This window comes from Cylas formicarius, unplaced genomic scaffold (genome assembly GCF_029955315.1).
Source record: "Cylas formicarius isolate icCylForm1 unplaced genomic scaffold, icCylForm1.1 PGA_scaffold_8__14_contigs__length_24414737, whole genome shotgun sequence".
NCBI classification, from domain to species: Eukaryota; Metazoa; Arthropoda; class Insecta; order Coleoptera; family Brentidae; genus Cylas; species Cylas formicarius.
The window spans coordinates 8,405,917-8,421,571 of NW_026844361.1; the positions used below are offsets into that span (position 1 = coordinate 8,405,917).

Below are 15,655 nucleotides of genomic sequence, written 5' to 3' on the forward strand. Positions count from 1 at the left end.
ATAATTTATTCAAAAGTAGCGAGACAGTTTAGCAATACGCTTTAACACAGCCATCAATCACCTGACGAGAAGGAACCTGACAAATCATCGTAAATTTAAAGTTATTGACGGGCTTATCTAGAATCGAAACTCTCATTACTGATATATTACACATATAATTAATGAATATATTTTAAGTTAGTATTCTCTTATACTATGACACGATAATATGTTGAATAAGCAAATTAAATAATTTTTGGATAAGTATCAAATCCTATGAGACTAGGTGACATCCTGGGTAGTAAGGTATGTTTTAGTTTGACTCAATCTTAGTAACGAATTTGATATGCTTGACTTCAAGATTGTTTAACCCGTTTAACCCGTCATATCGGATTTAGTGAAGATTTTATGAAGATATATTCATTGTTGTTTATTATATAGGTACTCTGCTCAATTGGCTATGTCTAGCGGTGTGCCCCAAGGTACAGATAGCTTAAACATTCCAATTAATATTTTTACGCAAAAGACAGCCTATCCGAATGACACTAAAGTCAATATTTTGAATTTGATATTTTCTAACATCTGCAAAATTCTAGGTAGATTACAACATGCACCAAAACTAACTAAACAGAACTAACCAAATATAAGACCTGAATATCACGCATCTATAGTATCAGAAATGACCTCGGTAAAGAAACCTGTAAAGTGCTTTGTGATGCACTAGTCCTTTCCCAGTTCAACCACTGCAGTAACGTACATTTTCCCTCTCTTGACGATTCAGATCGATACCGTGTCCAAAAGGTGCAAAAATCTTTTCTAAGATTAACATAGGGCGTGAGACAAACGAATCGCATAACTCCCTATGCTGTCTTTGGTTTTTGCTTCAAGATTGCTAATAAGTTTGCTAAAATAAGAAGTTCTTTTTTAGAGTTGACATTCACATTATAAATCTTTCAGAACCTTTTAACTAGTGTTTGAACTGGTCAATTGACCAATCAATTGACCAGTTTTTAATTGACTGGTACCAAAAAATAACATCTTACAATTGTAGAGTATTATCTATCATTATTTAATAGTGTGTTTGCAGTATCCAATTAATAAATTTCATCGTATTTCTAAAATTATTTCGGCTTCTTTTCTTACAATATTTTCAACTTATTTAAATACATTATCGAATTTTTACCCTCCTGTTTACATTGTTAGCCAAATTTGCTTGATTGCAGTATTAGATTATTCAGGTTTAGGAAACGGTTTTAACAGACTAGTCTATTAGACTAGTTGCAAGAATTAAACAATAATTTCTGGTATTATAATAGTTATAATTACCATTAGGTATTATTATCAATTGAAATATACTCGCACATTGACTATATACAAAATTAATGCCATATATTGTGCGGCAAACAACAAGAGGGAAAGGAAACATCTAACACAAAAACAGTAATACAGCACGAACACAATACGCTGCGACATTTAATTACCTTATAGTGTTGGCAATGCTGCAACATAGAAAGAAGATTAGTAGAGGTACAGAACGGATAAAAGATACGCGGAAGAATAAAGCGGCAAAGGTATAGTAAAAGCTGAAAGCGGCTCGGCTATACGCTAACGCATTGTTTTTAATCCACTATAAGGTTTGTTTCCACACCAAACCAAAAACTTGTTCGGTGTCATTTCCAAGGCGTTCTTGTGGGGCATGTCAAGTTTGAAACAAATTCGAAACTTGTATTTAATCGATGTAAAAACATCAGAAATAAAACTTTTACTTAATGAAAATTAAATAAAAACAGACGATACGCCCACACTGTCTTTATCAAATACAAAAAATTACAATCTATAAATATAAAAAGGTGGTAATGAATTCTTAATTACAGTTATTGTAGGGGTTTTTAGGTTTAGATTTAACACACGAAGATTCATTCAAATCCAATTGGTCATTAACTAATCAATTAGGATTACTCATTTTGTTAATCTCCATCGCATCCAAAAAAATATCAAAATTATTAGGAAACTTGGGCATTTCTGAATTTAAATAAACGGAATAATTAGGATACGAAAATTTATTTTTATACGCTCGTTTAGGTTCGTTAATACGTATCTTTAATGTTCCTATTTGTCCCATATAAATTTTAGGACACGATTTATATTTTAGCCAGTTAACGCGATTTTTGAGTTTTTTTGTGACTTAGTTTTATTGTTTTTTAAATTTTCCTATGGTATTTTTAGTTTTAAAAGCAATCTTGCCCCCATTTAGAGAAATTTTTCGAAATGTGCGTGCTAGGTTCGCTTATGTATTTTATTGTTTAGTTTCGGCGTTTAATATGCTGCAAATAGAATTCAGAATTATTAGAAACTGTGTTTAGCCATAACTTTATCTATCAAAGAGCGATCTTTCAAAACTTTCTGTAGAAAATGGTATATTAGGCAAGTGGTATATAAGGCAGCTATTTTGGGTGTGCAATAACTCAAATCACCCTTACACATCTGATCACCGTTTGTTCTTATTTAACTCGAAAACATAAACGCATAAGGGGTCGCATAGGTTGATATCGATATACAACTAACTTATTCTTAAATAATAGAGATTGAGGAAAAATCAACTGACTTCTTCTAAGTTATCTTCGTTGCTTGTTACTTGGGGTTCTGGAATCATGATTTATCCTCAAAAAGTTAGAAATAATACACATTCTCATTACGCTAAACTTTAATGAAAGTGTTACTACTAATCACGTTTATTAGTATGTATTTTATAAATTTGTCTATATATAGACTCTTCTATAGTTCAAGAAGAATTTACTGATATTTCATGTTTTCATTAAACTGGGGAAATATTTCTTCCAAACATCTCTGGTCCCTTAGTACTATTTTTAGTAGCTAATTTCGGATGAAATTAAACATTCTAATTCATTTAAAGAATTCATTTTTGATTTTTTTATTTTTGATATTTGCTTTAATTATTTATTCTTTCATTGTATTACGCGCATGTGCCAACAATTTGCCAGTTGACAGTTGCGTTGCCAAATTTTTTAGGAAAGTATGAAAAAACAGCTGAATAGTGGTTTGAACACACTCATGTGGAAACTCATGGGGAAAAGGTAAAGATCAATTGCGCACACTCCAAACATCCCCAAACAAGTTTCAAACTAATGTGAAAACAAACCTCAAACAGAAAAGTGGAAGTGGGGATACTGTTTAAACTTAGAGCTTTTATAATAAATTGACTAATGGTGGCTATTTATTATACAATCAATAAACCGCAAAACATGAGAACAAGGCTTGACAATCAAAAAACATTTCATTAACATATGGCCATCAATCTGTTCCACGTTAATTACCAATCCGCATGGCTTTGTGTAATTTTATAGTTAAGGTAATTATTTTGAATAACTAATTTTCCTAAAAATGTCTATTTACAATAAACTGCATATATCGCAAATTTCAATTTATTCTAAAATAAATTGCCGTATACAGAACGAATAACAATCGAAGCCCTATCCCCGTCATGTTATTATACGCATTTCAGTTGATTTATCCGATAGCCAGGGGGCGACACGGGACGTCGTTTCCTGAACTGATGTTAACGACGGCCCAAATTGATACCCCGGGGACGGGATTAAGGCAGATCGGGTAGTTAGCGCGATTTTTAGCCGCCCCCAGGCTTTTCGGCACTTTATCGGCCAATAAGTCTACCTGATGATTAAGCGGGGGGCCTCCGATGCGAATAATACAAAACGGGACGAAAAAGATGTGGAGAAGCCGGAAAATTTATCCCCATCCGTTATCAAATTAATTAATTACTTGCGCAATATTTACTGAAAATTGATCTTTGATAAAGCCCACTCAATCGATAAGACATTAGTACAGCAATCTGCCAGACAAAACTGAAGCTAATAATCGATTCCGAGCGATACCAGAGTCATCTATAGGCGGGAATCTTCTACTAGCAAACTCTTGCGCAATCGTTATCGTAATGTACGCCACGCCCAGTGTAAACGCCATCTAAATCCAGTTGCATGTACTGTGTTTTATATCGATTCTTCTCTTACGTGCTTGCACGCATTTCACACTGACAAATTTGCGTAATAATAGAACGGGTAGTTTTAAATTGTAAGGATTAGTAGCGGAACGTATAGGCTCCACTATGAGGATAAACTAGAGGCGACATCTGTGGTATAGTAGCTAAACTATAATGAGGTATTTTATAATAAAAATGTGTAACTTCCTTCGAAATTTAATTTAATTTAATTTATGTGTACAGTATGTAATAGGGTAAAGATGACGCTAACAAAATTTAAATAGTTTGCTTAATTTTTGAAAATTTGTTACTGTTGGGCACTTCCGTGGGTCTCAGATGTCTTTTAATATATAAAAAATAGATTCTTTTTTGTTTAAAATACATACACTCACTATAAAAACAACCAGCCACCAAAACTGGACTCAATTTCAATGTGAACTGTTCGTTTGATTGTAGATTAAAATCTCTGTAATGATGCTTTTGTCAGAATTTTTCTTTAAGATTTGAATTTGAATTTTCGCCTACACCATCGCAAATCCCCCATTGACAGCCTTCATCTGCGAATTGCACTTTAGGAAGAATTGGCTGTTTAACCAAATTTACCTTACCAAATTACCGATAAAAATATAGATAACGTTCAAAAAAATTTCTACTCCAATGTGACTTCACTTGATATTAGCTGACACCGCAAATTTCCAAAAGCAACTAAAACTTTGTCTTATTGTTGCACCACGTCAATAAACATTTTTTACATAATATCGTAACTCAAACGGAAAGTTCACGCCAATTTTGAAATTGGACACAGTTTTTCATGTCAGTTTTTTTCTTACCATGTATGCTCAGTATGAGTAATATGAGAATCGCGTTTTTCCATCTCAATCGATATTTATATTTTTTCAATAAAATGTGTCAAAGTTTTGAGGTGTTATAAGAGAACTTAAGGAATATCGATAAGCTATCGACTTGCAACGAATGATTATTTAAACCAAAATTGTCCATTTTATATGTATTAATTATTATCTATTGCCCGTTTTTCACCATTATATTATCCAATGAGTATAAGATAGGCTCTAGTGATTTTGTTCAGTCATGAAAACGGAAAACGCGCGGGACGTACGGTTCGATTCAATTTAAAGCTTGAAACGTAAAATGTGAAATAAATTAATTTAGGTCGAAACAGTATTTAAAAATGTTTTTATTAAAATATAAATAATGTGCTGTTATCCGTTACAAACTAACAAACTTCCTGTAGTATTTTCAGTGTGACGCATTACTTTAAACCGCCGTGACAGTACTTTAGTACTTAAACACAAATATTAGATGGGATTCATAACAGTATACCCGACCTTCACCTCTATCTTATACTCTTTGATACTAACGAAGCTTAAATGGAATGTAACTTATGGTGGCGCCATCTCTAACACAGTAGACAAAATGCGACCTCGCAATTTAGCGGTTACGTAGAACTCTGTACGTCTAATCGTTATCAGAATACTCACCCCAACGTCTTGGTCGAGATCAACGGCGTCTTCAGGCTCAAAAATCCGTTTAAGCGGGACTTTTTATCAGAGGCGGCGTCGATCCGGCCGCCGCCATCGGGCGACTCCTCGTCCTCGTCGTCGTCGCGCTTGCGGCGACGCTTATGAAAGAAATAGCATGCCGCCCCCGCGCCGACCAATACGATCAGGGCAGCCAGCGACGAAAACACCGCCGTCAGGATTACCTCTTGCTTCTCCATAATCAGCTGTAAATAATATATCTAAATTATTTTTTTAGTTTATTTTTCAAAATGTAATTAAGATAGCAGTTAAATTAGGTCTCAGGTTATGATAGATGCCCTTATTTTTATTTTTTTTTTTTGCAATAAACTCATTTATTATTGTTATCATTATGCGAGAGTGTCAGGAACACTTAAAGTATTGTTAGTGCGGAGTGTTTGTTTATTTTTGGAACCATACCTACAGCCAAATCTTAAAGAGTTCAAAGAAAAAAATTAATACAAGAAGATGATCTATTTTCTATTATCTTTTGGCAATTATAGAATATAAAAAAAATGTTGAAAATCTATTAACATGACTTGCACTGTCTTAAAGATAACTCGAAGTAGATTTTAATTTATTTGAAAAATTTTTTTCTTCCTTATTTAAAGAACCTAAAGTTTGGCTGTATTATCTTAAGTTTAGTTACTAAAACTTACATAAAATCTTTACAGCCATGAATTTAATTGCAAATTTGAATTAGAAAATAAACTTTTCTTTAATTATTTTAATTATTTCATTTAATAACTTCAAACTTTATTGATTTCCTCTATATGCTCAATTTTTATTTATACAAATTTCAATATATATTATACACTCCAATCTGCTATTTCCTCTTGTATTTTCGAAGTGGGGGCTATTAGCTAGCCATCGCATAACCCTACCTTTTTTGGCAATTCAAATCTTTCATTCAGATAGTTTGTTAATTCATCTATATTATATGGCGGAGCGCCGTCAAATAGTTTTGGTCAGATTTGTAATTAATTAGTTTTTAGCTGTTTCCTGGGGCTTTCTGTAGTATATTCATGCACTTCCTATTAAAAATAACTGCTGTTGCTTCGTCTATAATAATATTTTAATTACAAAATCTGGATCCTCCCGTGTGTTTCTTAAGGTTTAAACTTAAAATTTTAACTTAACTTTTAAATTACTTAACTTAACTTATCTTTAACTTTAAAATATAACTTAAATTTTGAACCGGTAAAAATCTATATGGACGGTGGAATCCATATGTGTTTAGTATTTTGTTCTAAGTGAGCCGCGTCGCGAATTAAACATTGCGAATTTGCTGGAATAAAACAAAATATTTAAATGACAGTGTCATTTAAACCCCAGATACTTTTTCTTGTAATTTTTCGGAACTTCAATTGATTGATTTTGTATTTATTTTTCTGCGCACAAGATAGCAGATAAATGTAGGGACAATTAGAGAAAGTTGTTTAATTTTTTATGTTCCATTTGAAGTTTCAATGTTGCCAGTGATTTCGGGTAGAACCGACAACATTGCAACAGCGAAAATATACCAAATTTAACAACAAATATCTTGCTGCTCATAAAACTTTTAATGGGTCACCGTGGCACTTAATCCATAGGAAATCAATTAATGATATTATTATTAATAACCAACTCTCGTCATTATGAGAGACAAATATTTGAATGTGTCATAGGTTCATAGGGAACACAAACTAAGGTTGCTTAAATTAATTTCAATTTATAATTAGTAGAATCCCATAATTGCAGTTTCGTTGGTACTAAAAATTACAATTAAATTTATGGTAGATATACCTATACCGAGTTCTATTTAAGCAAAACTTAATGAATGGACAGAGTAGACAAACATCCCGAATTATATATAATTAGAACCTAGCGTAAAAGGATTTGTCATTCTGTTCCTTTCATGTTGAAATTTGCGTGTTTTTAAACAGTAGGTAGTACGCCATGTTCCTCGTATTGTTTGTCCTCTTGGCGTCGGTGAGTTCTTGCCTTTTTCTTAACGTATTAGTGGGCAATTAATATTATATGGTGAGCAATGAAAGCGCAAAAAAAGCAATTTCTTATTAAATTTCAATTAAATTATATTTTCACTCACTTGAACTAAAAGCTCATCTTCTTGTTCCACCGATATTGCTTTAGGACGCCCAATATAATGCTTGGGACCAAAAACCCAATTTCGCCTAGTCGAAAAATGTGTTGAGCCATTTGCCTTCTATTTGGATATGTACCGCAGGACTGTTAAATTTTTCTTGAGAATAAATACATTTCATATCTTCATTGCACTATTGGAATATTCATTATGCGTACGCACATTAACTGCTTGAAATTATTTTTTATTTCGTTTTATGATAACGTTGTCAAAGATGCATTATTTAGATTAATGGCCACCACCGCTAATGTCAATTTGATGTGTTTATTTCTAATCCACAACCTACTGTATTTGTAATGAACTGCTTTTGAAGCAGCGGTGAATTAAATAATTTCATTTCAAATATCTCGGCAAAGATGTGTTTTATCGAAAAAATGTATATTTTAGTTTAATTTAATCTTCAAAGGCGATTTTTGGTTAGTTTTATATTAATGTTTAAAAGAAACATACCTGCATACCACTGTCTGTTTTCTGGATATTTTGCCCTCTACAGCGAAGTATTAGTAAACTATAAACATTTTGTAGGTAGGAAGGTAAATTTTATTAAGAATACAAATCCAATTTTCGTTATTCATTACCATAGATACTTTTTTTTATAAATGTTGGTAAGTATTGACACGAAAAAAAAGTACTCAAGTTCATTAAGGCCGCTCGGCCACAACTGGTTCAAAATAAACCAATTCAGATTGGGACCAAACATGAATTCTGCTGCTCTCATATAAAATGACTTACTTGACCTGGTGTATATAGGTGTTTCACAGAGAAGCTCGCGTCATATGGAATGATAAAACGGGTCCGGTCAATCAAGGAATAGGATCTCCCATCAGAGACACAAGCCACGATATGGAAGAGTTTTCAACTTCCGACAAAGAAAGTAGAACTTCCTCGCTGGGCTGCTGTACATGCACGAAAGGAAGAAGACGTTGTTAATCGATGTTGAAGAAAATGATAACCGATTTCGTCGAAAACTTAGCTTACAAATGGAAGTTTAGTGCCTACAGTATCTCATACATCTACCCACCCAATTCTTTACCTATCGCTATGGTAATTGTCCATAAATAAAAGTAAAATATTCCTAGTGTTTTAATTTATCAAACTAAATGTAAATTCTATACGCTAAATCGCTTTGACTATCAAATAATTTCCGCCCCGATAATGGGGCTAGCCAACAATTCACAATAAACTGTTTGTATGTAACAATAACCTCTACTTTTTCAACGACGCCAATCTTTTTGCATGATGCCCATCCAACTCATTCAAACAAATTTTAATTTTAAAATCAAAAAATCATCCGGATAACGGTTTGGTATTGAACGAATAAAAGAAAACGCTGACTAACTAGCGTTATACTTTTCACACAGACAGAAAATATATGGATTTTTTCAACTATCTATCAAATCAGTTAAAATCCAAAAGTTTTAAGCTTGCCCGTTGAAATTTGGGTAAAATGGAAATCTATTTAACCTGGATTATTTTTTATTCAAAACCAGCAAGGATTTCAAAATGGCTAACGAACGATTCGAAGCGCCCAGCTCTACCGAAGTTTTAAACGCGCAAGCGGTAATCAGCTGACAACTCCAATCGATTCTAACCTGTGCTCTGCGTTTTCGGTTGGAAATTCTGCATGAATTCTGTTTTCAGAGTTTTCCCATCGAAATATGTCTAAGGCGCTGGCCGAAGACGTTTGCGACGGCATAAAAGAACTAATAAGGCATGTCTCAGGATTTGATGTAAGTTCGCGCTGATGTTATTCACACACTTTTATAAAGATGGATTTGTAGACGGGATCGGAAGGTTTCGACTGCGTTTTTAAACATTTTACGACAAAGCTAAGACGTTGCGACACCATGTATTTTCTCAACAAACGTGATGTTGACAGTAGCATGCAAGGCATGCGAGAGAAGTTTTGTTTTCATGGCTTCTTTAGGGAAGCAGAAGCGCTCGTCCAGGTGTACAGTGAATATATTCCCGAAGATTTGCCCAAGGCACTCCAAACGTCGAGGCTCAATGTAGTGAAATTTTTGTTGTGTATGTCTGAGACGCCTACAAAAAAATTTCTGGAAAATCCGCAAGACTATGTACAGCCAGTGGATAAACAAGAAAATGATGAAATTGATTGGACTGAATACTTGAATGAAGGCATTGAGATATGGAACCCGGATCATGATAATGAGAGTGTAAGTTTGGTGCCCTTTTGGAAATGTTGTAATCAGTTAATAATGGATTTGTTGCATAGGAAGGTGAAGTTGAAGATTGTTCAGATTATTCAAAGAGTCCAGTTGTTCCTGGCAATATTCAATTGCCAACTATCAGAAGTACTGAGAGAAAGTGTGTCCTAGATTTGCGGAGCAGTAGAGACGAGTTGTTGGCTACTATACAGCATTCATGGTATGAAGAGAATTTTTTTCGGGATAAACCGGAAAGTGAGCATAGGGAAGCCAACATTGCCCTCATTTGGTTAGTTTGATGATGTCACGTTGACTTGTTGCAAGTCAATGTTTTCTAGGGAGGATTTCTTAAGACATCTAGTGGAGGGATTTGTGGTGGTAGAAAATCCGTCCATAATCACTGAATATAAAGTAATTCGTGAGGTTTTATGGGAAATGTGGGGTTATCATACTTGTTCCACATTCAAATTGTGCGGCAACTATGTGCAGCCCAATGAGCATATCACAGTAGCTAGCGTTAGATGTGTAGGTGTCCATGGTACTTATAAAAGTATTTATTTAATCCATTTTGGATCTTCTTAGCCCGCTTTCAGCTTGTTTATGCTAGAATTTATTCCTCACATGAAGTTGATGGAGTATTTTAGGGAATTTGAAGATTCCCTTGGCGAATTGTATGGAAGTGGAATGGTGGTGTGTCACACATACAGAAGTTATGCCAGAGTGATTAATGACATCACAAGACCTGTCTATCAAAAATTATGTCGACTGGAGGATAAGGTTCGCGATCAGGGTTAGTTATTTGTGTCTTATTTTAATAATCTGTGTTGTTATTATATACACACGCCCTTAATTTATTTATTTTTAGATTAATAAAAATATGAAAAAGAAAAAATAAAAAAAATACACGCATATACATAAATATCAAATTAAAAGTTTCAAATTTCTAGAAACTCCAACTATATACCATTAGGAATTATTAGTATTTATCAAATCCAAAATTAATCGTGAAGTTAATTTTTCAGCATTTGGTTTTCGTGTTATATGGTTTGTGACCCGTAAATATACATTTGTATCTTTATAATAACAAACCTTTATTATAAACCCTATTATAGATGGACGTGTATGAATACTTAAAAATTCACATTCACTAAAGACTAATTGTCAGATACCTTTTATTAGCATAACTTTAAGTTGAAGTTTATTCAAAGTTGTTGCACCAGCTTCACTCCAAAGAGTAATGCAGTAATTTAGATATTTAAGTGTGAGGATATTTTTCAATTCACAGAATTTAAATATTGATTGTCGTACTTCGTGTAATTTTTACATTCAAAATTATCCTTAAAGATTTTATCAAGGTTTTTCTTTCAATTTCTTGATTACAGGCACAATTTTAAAATGCAACGTAGTAACTGTTACAAAGCAAGGGCTTAGTTAAAATTGTTACAGAGGTGACATACACCCTGCTGAACCTAGCGAATGACCTACCTCACATAATGGAACCACTGAGGCGGGCGAAAAGCATCCACCAACAGGTGGTGCTCAATTTTAAGACTGAAACGCCCATGAAGTGCGCCACCACTTTAATTTGCCGGTTGCACGAGGGACTTAATCTGTCGGTTGACAAGTTGGATCAAGACCTGAGGACCGCGTTGTTTCTGGGCGCGTGTCGCTATTACTTGGGTGTCATAGACGGATGGCTGATGAAGGATGACTTGAGCGACTATACCGGGGAATTTGTTATCGAAAAGTGAGTCAGTGGAGCGGGACAGGTGCAATTTTAGTTAGGCCGTGGTCTCTTTATATTAATGATATTGGCAAGACCAATAAAAATAAGAAATATCTCTTTGCCGATGATACCACAAAACTGAATATTGCAATTGAACTCTAACTTCAATCAAAGACAGAAAAAATGGTTATTAGTCTAAAAAACTCAATAAATATAATTTATATAGAGTTTATATTGATCCCAAACTTTCAATTGAAGCTCATATTGACACGACTGCCTAAAAATATTCCAAGACAATATTCCTTATAAAAAAGATCTTTAAGACAGTACCAGGGATGGTCTATTTTTCCTTGTTTGAGTCAATAGTCCCTACTGAAACATTGATATGGGGGCATTCTCCTCAGGCAAATTGAATTTTTGCATTACAGAGGAGAGTAATAAGAATAATTAACACCTTAACGAACTTTGAGTTTCAATGATACCTTACAGATATATATTAAGATTGCTTGGTATATATAAAAATACATTTAGGTAATTATATAACACATAGTGCCTTTCACTCAAATTAGTGTTGTTAATGATGACACAAACCCTGAAATTCTCAGATTTGCTCCACATTTTTTCAATAAGCTACCAATTGATATTTATTAAAAAATAGACTTAAAGACTTTGAAATTAAAAATAAAAACGTTCTTAATTAAACACCTTAATAAACTTTGAGTTTCAACTATACCTTACAGATACATATTAGAATTCCTAAATTTATATAAAAAAAACATTTAAGTAATTATGCAACACAATGCCTTTCATTTTTATACTAGCTGTGTTAATGAAGATATAAACACTGAATTTCTCAGATTGCTCGAAAATTCTTCAATAAGCTAGCAAACAATATATTAAAAAATAGATTTAAAGTCTTTGAAATTAAAAATAACAACGTTCTTAGTTAAAGAATCTTTTTATACTGTGAAAGATTTCTTAAACATGGCACATTGACTCGTGTATTTTGACCAGTTTAAATGTGATAGTTTTTAAAATTATGACCTCTGATAAAAATACTTTCTATTTGGAAACACCAATAAAGCTTTACTTTACTTTAGAACAGCCAACGCGTCAAGACACGCCGTGGATTTTGTCTTAAAAAGCGGGATTGATGACGAGTGTGGCGCAAATGGTATCTTGCGAATAATTTGCGGTAGGGTGCTGCAAATCGGGAAGAATATCAATTTTTTGAGGCTTTTGGGGAAGTACAGCATTATAGGGGAATCTCGAGGTGTCTAAAAGTGTTACGAGAGGAAAACTGTAAATCCCCCATATGAATTTATTTTAGATACGATCTACCAGGAGTTTGTTGAAAGCGTGTTGAGCAAGCTGCGTAATTTTTTCAATATCATCGAAGACGAAGGGTTTGAAGAAGACGCGGTCCCATTGTCGTCGCCCCAAGTGTCTCCCCAGCGAGAGAATGATATATTTAACAAGGATATGAACAGCTTAGAGGACCTGGTCGACACCACCAACGGGTTTTTGATGTGCGCTTTCGCGGAGTTCTTTGAAGAGCAACCTCCCAAACGCGTCCAGGAAAGGCCGAGTTTGTGTGACCGGTGAGTTAATCTGAGCCTCGTCGAGGTCACGCCCCTTATTTCTTTACTTTAGGGTAGCGGGAGCGACAACGAATTTGTTTCCCAAAACGAACTTTTTCGAAACTGTATTAACAGATATTTTGGATAAACGTTTCACGGTATCCGGGCTACTGGTGAAGAATATTTTGCTGGAGGAGCACTTGCTCGAGAAACAACTGATGCTGTTTAGACACCTGTACCTGTTCTGGGACGACATGATATTTCCTTTTTACAGGGAACTGTTTGGAAGGGTGGGTGCTGGGTGTTTCGTTATTGTTGGACGCGCCCCTAAAATCTATTTGAAGAGATAAAAAAAATTACTAATTTCTTCGGAAAGTATTTAATAATTGATATTAAAATGAGAAGAAAAAATAGAAAAATCACAAATATCTTTGAATAGTTAAAGTATGTGTTATTTGTTAACTAGAAAACTTAGAACATTAATAAATAAAATAAACACAGCAATTAATTAAATTATTAAACTGTATCCAAAAATGTTTTAGTATCCTGAGCAGAAAAACAAAAAAAAAAAAAAATAACTTTTTAAATAGAACATCTATATATTACTGCTAACCAGGAGCTACTTCGAACGTTAATAAATAAGTAAATTGAAGTAATAAATTTGATCTGAAAATTCTTAATATACTGTGTGGAAAAACAAAATAAATAAGTAATACGTCCTGTATGTTACCGATAACAAGGCGGTTAGTTCTAACATGGACATATAAGCTATTTTTGAAAAGAGGAATCTGAGAAGTATTAATAAATGCCATAAAATACAGGGTTTTCGAAGTTTTGAAAGCAAGCAGCAAATGAATGTAAAATATTTGTTTACATATTTTACTAATAAAAACATTTCAAAAGTAATTTGAATCTTTGGGCAACCAAAAAAATTGCATTGAGTCTGTAAGTATTAATTTATAATTTATTCACCAGTTGATTCTACACATTTGTTTTCCCTCAATACCACATTTTGACTACCTTGCACTTTTTAAAAAATTGTTGAACTTTTATTATTGAAAACAACATAAAATTATGAAATTGTATTATAAAAACTTAAAAAAAAAAGTCAAAGTCTATAATATTTTAGATTAGGAATAACTTTTAGAGAATTTTTCAATTTTCTGTCATTATATCAAAAAACCAGCTCTAACCGTATCACTAAGAACTAGTCATGTCACAGGGTTTGATGGAACAATAAGTACTACTACAAACATTGAATCACCCCTTCCACTTAATTATAAATATGCAGTAAAGTGTTAAAAAAGTCTAGGTTCATAAAGCACACTTTCTGGGTGGTTTTGTTAGAAAAAAATTACGGCTACTCTATGGCGAATAGTGTAAGAGATACAGCATTTCACAGTCCTATATAAGACATTTTTCAGGAATTGTCACAGACGAAATCGTCGAGCAAAGGTTGGGCCAACAACGTTTGGTTGACGTCCCACCTTCAGGACATTTTCGTGGACATTTATCCCGAGTTTTACGACAGGTGTTCTGTCCAAATTAAAAACGGAGAGTTATTTTGCCCGGATTCCCTTTCAATATGCGAGTTCGTTAACATAAACTTCGACGTTTCATGGCCATTGAATGTAATCGTTAACGCGGAGCAAATTCGGATGTACTCAGACATATTCCGGTTCCTGTTGAAACTGAAGTGGGCTTTGCACAGCGTCAGCCATCTGGCGCTGAAAGATCTGCAACCCAAGACCAACAGGACGTCAAGGAGCGGCGGCGTCGCTTCTAAGCTTCACCATTTGAAATTCTGCCTGGTGAACGTTTTAAATAGCTTGCAGCATTTTCTGTTCGGGTTTGTCTTCGCCAAGGCGCTGTCGAAGTTCGAGCTCGACCTCGAGAAGGCCTGCGACCTTGAATCTCTGATCGCGTGTCACGCGGCGTTCATAGACTCGCTCCACAGTACCGTCGCTGACGTCACGCGTCGGGCGATCGACCCAGATAAGCTGAATAACGTAAGTAGGGGAAGAAGTGTGATAGCTGGGGAACTTGGTGCTGTTTGTAGGTTCTGATATGCGTGAAGCAGCTGAAGATGATGTGGAACAACCCAGGCACAGCAACGTTAAATAAGATCGATGAGTGTAAGAAGACTTACAACTCATTTCGAAAGCTTATAAATCCTATTTTATTTCCGCCGTACCTTTATGATTATTAAATGCTTTTGTTATTAGCGCTGTGTTTAGTCGCCTCATTCGCAGACCTTTATTTTCCCGGAATTTTTCCAGAATTCATTTAAACGACCAGCAACCAGGGCTTAACAAGCCCTTGTCGAACATTATTGTCTTCATATTTTATTCAACAACCGCGGGGTAAAGCGCGTAAACGGGATTTCCAGTTCGCCAGAGTGAAAAGATATATGTTTGTACTCCAAACAAACCGGAACCAAAAGGTTACTGAAAGTTGAGTTGAAAAAAGGAAATCCATGACCGTCACAAATTACACAGGTATACAG

The 15,655-nt window shown here is 34.3% G+C and overlaps 2 protein-coding genes across 8 annotated transcripts in view; one reads left to right on the forward strand and one right to left on the reverse strand.

The window, feature by feature from the left end:
• LOC132706806 (synaptotagmin-7) overlaps window positions 1–15,655 on the reverse strand; it is a 327,009-nt gene that overhangs the window by 187,399 nt on the left and 123,955 nt on the right. For 3 of the 5 annotated variants that reach the window (XM_060678357.1, XM_060678355.1, XM_060678353.1), the window contains exons 2-3: window positions 5,494–5,738; window positions 1,461–1,478 (exon numbers count right to left, since the gene is read on the reverse strand). In XM_060678357.1, the coding sequence (XP_060534340.1) occupies window positions 1,461–1,478; window positions 5,494–5,732 (257 nt within the window). In that variant the 5' untranslated portion in view covers window positions 5,733–5,738. Of the gene's footprint in view, window positions 1–1,460; window positions 1,479–5,493; window positions 5,739–7,621; window positions 7,932–15,655 lie in introns of those variants that run through there. The other 2 variants (XM_060678358.1, XM_060678356.1) reach the window with 2 other exon arrangements.
• On the forward strand, window positions 7,391–10,600 carry LOC132706808 (uncharacterized). 3 transcript variants are annotated; one of them, XM_060678369.1, is made up of 6 exons: window positions 7,391–7,503; window positions 8,426–9,405; window positions 9,457–9,852; window positions 9,912–10,132; window positions 10,182–10,368; window positions 10,488–10,600. In XM_060678369.1, exons 2-6 carry the CDS (start codon window positions 9,334–9,336, stop codon window positions 10,494–10,496), a joined length of 885 nt encoding a protein of 294 aa, XP_060534352.1. In that variant the 5' UTR covers window positions 7,391–7,503; window positions 8,426–9,333; the 3' UTR covers window positions 10,497–10,600. The 3 variants fall into 3 exon arrangements, with proteins under 3 accessions (XP_060534352.1, XP_060534351.1, XP_060534350.1); XM_060678368.1 differs by having other exon boundaries at window positions 10,182–10,381; window positions 10,437–10,596; XM_060678367.1 differs by having other exon boundaries at window positions 10,182–10,563.

Bases quoted from the DNA above. Each gene is read 5' to 3' on its own strand.
- LOC132706808 (XM_060678367.1), top strand. From the start codon at position 9,334: ATGTCTAAGGCGCTGGCCGAAGACGTTTGCGACGGCATAAAAGAACTA. The intron at 9,406-9,456 runs GTAAGTTCGCGC...ATGGATTTGTAG, and splicing joins GGCATGTCTCAGGATTTGAT to ACGGGATCGGAAGGTTTCGA. The intron at 10,133-10,181 runs GTTAGTTTGATG...AATGTTTTCTAG, and splicing joins GCCAACATTGCCCTCATTTG to GGAGGATTTCTTAAGACATC.